Source organism: Adiantum capillus-veneris, chromosome 5 (assembly GCF_014529385.1).
Source record: "Adiantum capillus-veneris isolate H3 chromosome 5, ASM1452938v2, whole genome shotgun sequence".
NCBI lineage: Eukaryota > Viridiplantae > Streptophyta > Polypodiopsida > Polypodiales > Pteridaceae > Adiantum > Adiantum capillus-veneris.
In genome coordinates, this window is record NC_140935.1 from 173,038,384 (window position 1) to 173,044,664 (window position 6,281).

General features: G+C 42.1%; 1 protein-coding gene across 1 annotated transcript; it reads right to left on the reverse strand.

The window, feature by feature from the left end:
• Nucleotides 1–1,743: 1,743 nt before the first annotated feature.
• LOC147458569 (uncharacterized) lies at nt 1,744–2,686 on the reverse strand. Its single transcript, XM_086513438.1, has 2 exons — nt 1,991–2,686; nt 1,744–1,947 (listed from the first exon to the last, which is right to left on the reverse strand). Exons 1-2 carry the CDS (start codon nt 2,684–2,686, stop codon nt 1,744–1,746), a joined length of 900 nt encoding a protein of 299 aa, XP_086369564.1.
• Between the last annotated feature and the right edge of the window lie 3,595 nt (nt 2,687–6,281).

Genomic DNA, 6,281 nt, shown 5'->3' on the forward strand with positions numbered 1-6,281 from the left:
TCTTCCATCGCACCATGCATTCACACAGGGTGGCGGAAGAGAAATTTGATTAACATAAAAACCTTTAGGAAAAACACATATAGAGAAGCTACATTGAAGATGTATTAAAGGAATCTCATGAGATACAAGCTGAAAGAGGACATAAACATAATAAGCATGCCAGTTTTACAATGAAAGGTTTCGCTGCAAAGCTCTATGTAGAAGAGGAAGAAGCTAACGATGATGATGCTCCCATTGATGATGAATTCATCTCTGCCAAGGCATCATTGCCAAAGAAATCTTGTACATTGGCCCTTGCATGCTCTCTATACATTGTCCTAGCGAGATTGTCTCGCCGCTCTGAACCTGAACCAAAGTCATAACCTTCATCGCCTCCTTGAGCACATTCCATTGCGCCCTCTGTTTGTATCGGCCTAGTAGCACATAGCTCCCTCAAGGAGCAGGCAACTGTTCTTCAATCCTCTTCCCTTCGAACCATAAGTGCCAAGTCTGCTTCAGCTTCTCGTACCCATTCCATGTCAAAACTTTCTCCGTGGAAAATGCAAATGTTGTGGAGCACAAGGCAAGCAACAACAACATCTGGCACATATTTTAAATTCATGTCACATCTTTTCAGCAATATATGAAACCTTGCCTTCAACATGCCAAAGGCTCTCTCAATTGGCATCCTAGTGCTTGATTGGATGAAATTCCAATAGTACTTTGCATGTGACAATCCTCTTTGCATCCTTTGAAGGGCACTAGCATATAAGGCCGTGTTGGGTAAGTGCAATCACCCACCAAACAATAATTGCCCAAGTCACCTTTTGTACATCATTGCCCTAGCTCGCTTCTAGTGAAGTTTAAGGAGTCATGGACTGACCCAGCCCACCCCACATCATAATTCCATATTGAACAATTTGGGGCCACAGTTAACTGTAGCAGGATTGAATGAAACCCTTTGCGATTGAAGTAATCTACATGGTTGTCCCTTGGGGCAATTAGGGGAATGTGAGAACCATCTATGGCACCAACTACAAAGGGAATGTGTCATATTGCCTCAAACTCACTTGCCAGTGTGGCAAAACGTGAGTTTGAAGGCCATCTAATATAGAGATCCCTAAGGCCTGATGTCACAATTTCCCTAGAAAATTCATGGACAATTTTACACAGTGTGCTTTTAGCACACCCATGGAGATCACCTAAGGGATCAAGGTTTGTTCCTATAGCAAGCCTATTGAGAGCCGTGGCCACTCTACTTTGAACACTTATGGCCTCACTCATGTTTGTGGTTTGCTTCTTCAAGCAAGGAGCAAGCTTACCACAGAGGTAATGGAAAGTTTCTTTGCTCATCCGTAGATGCCGCTTAAACATGCAGTCTTCTTATAATCAACAGAACGTGCCATGCATTGTGTCACATGGAGCCAGGATTGAACTAAAGCCTCCTCGTTGCGCATGTGTGATTCCTTAAGCAACTCATTAATTACCAAGCAACACAACCAAGCACAATGGAGTGCTAAGTCCTTGGAGAGAACCATCTTCTTCCTGCAATACGTGAGAAATAGAGAATTCTTAGTACTATTATTATTTGTATTTGTCATGTGTGTATTTGTGTTCAAATAGAAATTTCATGGATACAAAGTACACTAATCATCATGATAAAATGGGTTACAAAAACGTAAAGCCTAGATATCCTTGCAAAAAAACATTTCTATGTGTGCATAGCCAAAAATAGAGCATAAGTGCTGAAGACTTTGAGTTTCTCTACTTGTCAGCACTCCTAGCTAGGTCAAGATATCCATTCAAGGTGGCATGCATTCCAGCCAAAATGGAGATTCTCTCTCTCTCCAAGGCATGTTGTTCTTTCGAGGAGTCTTTAAGATGCTCCAAAAGTAGGTTCCCTGTGTTGGACATTTGGGCCAATGACTCCTGGTACTTTGGAGCTGGGCGATGTGTAAGTGGTGGAGGCTTGGGCCTTCTCGGGCTCCGACATCTTTGCCTCTGAAAAAGCACTATTGTCACCTCCAAGAGCAGTAGGATCTTGGGTGCTTGAGGAAGCATGACTAAGAGGTGTGACCAAAGATCTATCATGGTAGTATTCATCTACCACATCATACCATTTGCAAGTCCTCTTCCTGTCATTGCCAAAAATGTTATTATGGACTTTATCTATCCTGTATTGAGCTACCATAGCTTGAAATTTTTTACGACAGATTTTGCTATCTTTATCAAACTCAGGATAAGTGACGGCCAATTGAGTGGCCACCTTGGCCCACAAGTTGACTCCTTGCTTTTGAGGATTGTTGAATTCCTCATTCATCCCTCCCCGAATGTGAACCAATTGGTCAACCCAAAAGTCCTTACACTTGCCCTTCCCTTTGTTGTCGTTGTCATCATCGTCCCCCAAGTCAACAACAACCTTCTTTTTGGTTGTCTTTGGCTTCTTCGATGGCACTTGGCTCCCTTGGGCTACTTCCTCATTATTGGTTTGTCTCTTCTTGGATGCTTTTGAACGGCCTTTGGAAGATTGAGAGGGGGGAGGGGGGGGAGGTATATGGTTCGGAATTAGAATGGGAGGAGTGCTCGGACTAGCTTGTGGTAGCATAGGAGAATTAGGGCTTGAGCCACTTAGAGGAGGTGAGGGATATGGTGGTTGGTTGGAAGGGCGCATCATGAAAGGAGAGGTTGGAGATGGAGAATTCAACATGGCCGTAAAACCATGAGAGGGCATAGGAAATGGTAAATGAGAGAAATGATTGAAATAAGGTTGGGAGAATTGTGGTTGAGAGAGAATGGTGTCATCGTCCTCTCTTTGAGAATCATGAAATTGAGAGGTGTTGGACTCCATGTTACCTGCATCACAAGCAAACAAGAGAGAGTTTTAGGACATGCTCATCGAAAAACACTTAAAATAGAGCGTGCTTCAATACATAAGCATGTATACCTTTTCACAAGCTTTTCACGTCGTAACGCTCCAAGTATCTTCAATCTATCAAGACACACAAGTATAAAAGTTAGTATATCAAAGAACATGGACGTTACATTATTGTGTCGACACAAAATGAAAAAAGAGGAGAGGAAGAGAAGAGGTTCTTCATGCAAAAAAATTTTACCACAGTGGATGCTTCCAAGCCTCAAAATGCTCCTTGCAACTTTATGTTGTGCTCTATGAAAAATGTGAAGGACTCTTTAGATCGAATGGGGTCTTTTTATAGTTGGAAACAGGAATGTTAAGCTTTGCTTTGAAAAAAAAAGGAACGTTAAGGGTGTCTTTTGGAACATTGAGTTGCAAGTTGGCATGCAATTAAGCCTACGTGGAGGGCGGAAACAGCAACGGGGGGGGGGTGTCGAAAGAAAATCGAGGCAACTGTTCCGTGCGCTGGCATGTTCGGCTTTAGCTACCGCCGCACCTTGTGAAGAACCCCTGTTGAGCCTACGACCAAAAATGTGAAGGACTCTTTAGATCGAATGGGGTCTTTTTATAGTTGGAAATAGGAATGTTAAGCTTTGCTTTGAAAAAAAAAGGAACGTTAAGGGTGTCTTTTGGAACATTGAGTTGCAAGTTGGCATGCAATTAAGCCTACGTGGAGGGCGAAAACAGCAACTGGGGGGGGGGGGGGGGGGGGGGAAAATCGAGGCAACTATTCCATGCGCTGGCATGTTCAGCTTTAGCTACCGCCGCGCCTTGTGAAGAACCCCTGCTGAGCCGACGACCAATGATTGGCTCACGTCCTATTGAGCGCTGTTTTCGCCGCACTTTGTGAACCCAGCCATAGAGTCAAAGAAGTTTTGAGTACACTACCTATTATGCAAGCTCCTGTTTGGGAAAAGGAATTCTATGTTAACCCATGGGTGGGAGATGATGCCATTGGGGCTATGTTGTTGCAAAGAGGGAAGGAATCCCAATATATGAAACATGTTCATTATGCTAGCAGGGTGAAGACTCCTCATGAGAAAGATTACTTAGAAATTGAATTGGTAATGGTCAGTATGGTTTATGCTTGCAGACGATTCACACATTACTTGTTACAAAAGTCGTTCACTTTTTTGACATTTTTGACTTTTTTGAAACTTGGGATTCAGAGTTTCCTTGTGCATTATGGGCCTATAGAACTGCTATCAAAACGAGCACATGGTTTTCTCCTCACCATTTGGCTTATGAAAATGAATCTTTATTGCCAATTGAAGTGGAGATCCCCGCACTTAAATTGTTGTCGTTGGGAGATAAATAGTAAAGAGATACTTGGCAAAAAATGTTGTTGGATTTACAATGTTTGCAATTGGATAGAATTTTGGCTTTGAGATACTATGAAAAAGTGTCAAAGAAAGCTCAGATAAAGGCTAATGAGTGTGTAAAGGATAAGGGAATTGATCTTGTGCTGTGATACAATAGTAAGTTGGAAATACCTTTCAAAAAAAGTTTCAAATTAACTGGGAAGGTCCTTTTACTATTGTGAACAAGTTTGATAATGCAACATATCACTTTGCAGATTCGGGTGGTGCAAATCATAAATACCATGTTAATGGTTACAGGTTAAAGAAGTATCTAGCACACTTGAAAAAGAAAATTCAAAGATATATGAGGATGTAAATGAGGTTTCTAGGAATAAGCTACAGTAGTTGTTCACCCTAGAAACCTCTGCTTGTCATGAATGATCAAGCACGCTAGGGGGGGTTTTCAATCTATGTCAAATTTTTTTTGGATGAGCATAAAGCCATTAGATCATGCCAAAAAGCTTGCTAAATAGACTCATGTATATATGTGTACATAGTGCTTCGAGTCTTGGGAGTGACCATATAAAAATTCATGTACAAATGTTTTATTTTCCCGGGATTATTTATAGGAGCTTTGGGTTGGTTGAGTCCCCAAAATATGGTTTTCAATAATTATTTTTAGTCGTGCTTTATAGCTTGTGAATCGGACTTGTACATCATAAGATATGTGTGTCCGAAGTGGGCAGTCTCGACTTAGAAAGTGGTTGCAGATGCATGCAACAAAGGCAACTGGGCCAATTTTATGATTCAAATTATAAATTCTGAGATTTTAAATTTCTATAAGTAGTCAAAATAATGGTCTCCAAGGCATGCTTTATGGCATCGCATTCGGTGGCCGGAGCGGTGCACCATGCTCCTGGGAAGTTAGTCCAGAAAGAAGGTTGAGGTGATAATTTTTGGTGGGGAAAGGGGGAAGTTGGGAAGATTGTGGAGAATGTGCCATGTTGAAATGGGATAATCCCACATAGGGGAGCTTGGGCTCAAAGCAAGGGGTATAAGAGGGGGAATGGGTACTCATTTGGGGTGTATCAAAGGAGAGAGGAGCTCTCTCAAGCCTTGGCTATGGAGGCTCGTAGACATTTGGGGAGAAGGAGGCACCATTTTGAGTTCCCACCTGCCTTCATAAGCACTTGGCCTTCCTTTTTGGTCCCTTGGACACAAGCCCCACCCCTTCCCTTGGTCACCGACACCTCATTTTCTACCCAAATGAGGCAAAAAATGGAACAATTAAAAGGAGCCTTCAAGGAGAGCCTTGTGGGCTGAGGAGAGAGAAAAGATCTCTTGGGATAAAAGATAAAAAGAGGCCCCATTTTATAGTTGCAATTATCTGCAACACCCAAAAAAACTTTTCAAAGAGCTTATTTTTTAGCATAAGAGAGGACACCCCCAACTTCGAGTGGCCATACCTCTGTCATTTTTTATCTGTTTTTAGCCTATAAATGCTCTACGAACATCTACTCAAGACAAGCTATGTCTTTAATTCCAAGTGTCCTTCATGCTAGAAGGGTTCTTCATAAATCTTTACAGGTGCTTATCACAGGTGGTTTTAGCATTGCAGTAGTTCTTCTTTCCAACGATGTGACTTGTGCAAGGCTATAGAGGCACTCATTTTCCTTGTTGCTTGCACGCTAACAATGTCTCAACCTCCAGCAGAACTATCAACGAAAAGTGAGCCAAGAAGTGCTAGTTCAGGAGGATTAGTATTGGTTGAGAAGGTTAATGAGCCTTTAAATGCTCTCCTGAAAGCCTATGAAATACGCCTCAAAAACAGTCAAACCCAAAAACAGAGATGGATGACATATCCATATGCGGAACTAGAAAAGAAAAGGCTTGAAATGTGCCAAAAAATTATTCAAGCAGCTCAAACCTTTACTAGAACCACCAGTTGGAAAACCTAAGGATGTGATCCTTGTCCCACCTACACTAGTAACCCCAGGAGACCAAGTGCAAATAGAGCCAAATTCTAGTCACGAGCACGGACCAAATCTCAAGGGCCCATCATTGGAGCCAAGGATAGTGTTGAATAC

Bases quoted from the DNA above. Each gene is read 5' to 3' on its own strand.
- LOC147458569 (XM_086513438.1), bottom strand. From the start codon at position 2,686: ATGTTGAATTCTCCATCTCCAACCTCTCCTTTCATGATGCGCCCTTCC. The intron at 1,948-1,990 runs GCTTTTTCAGAG...AGAAGGCCCAAG, and splicing joins CTCTTGGAGGTGACAATAGT to CCTCCACCACTTACACATCG.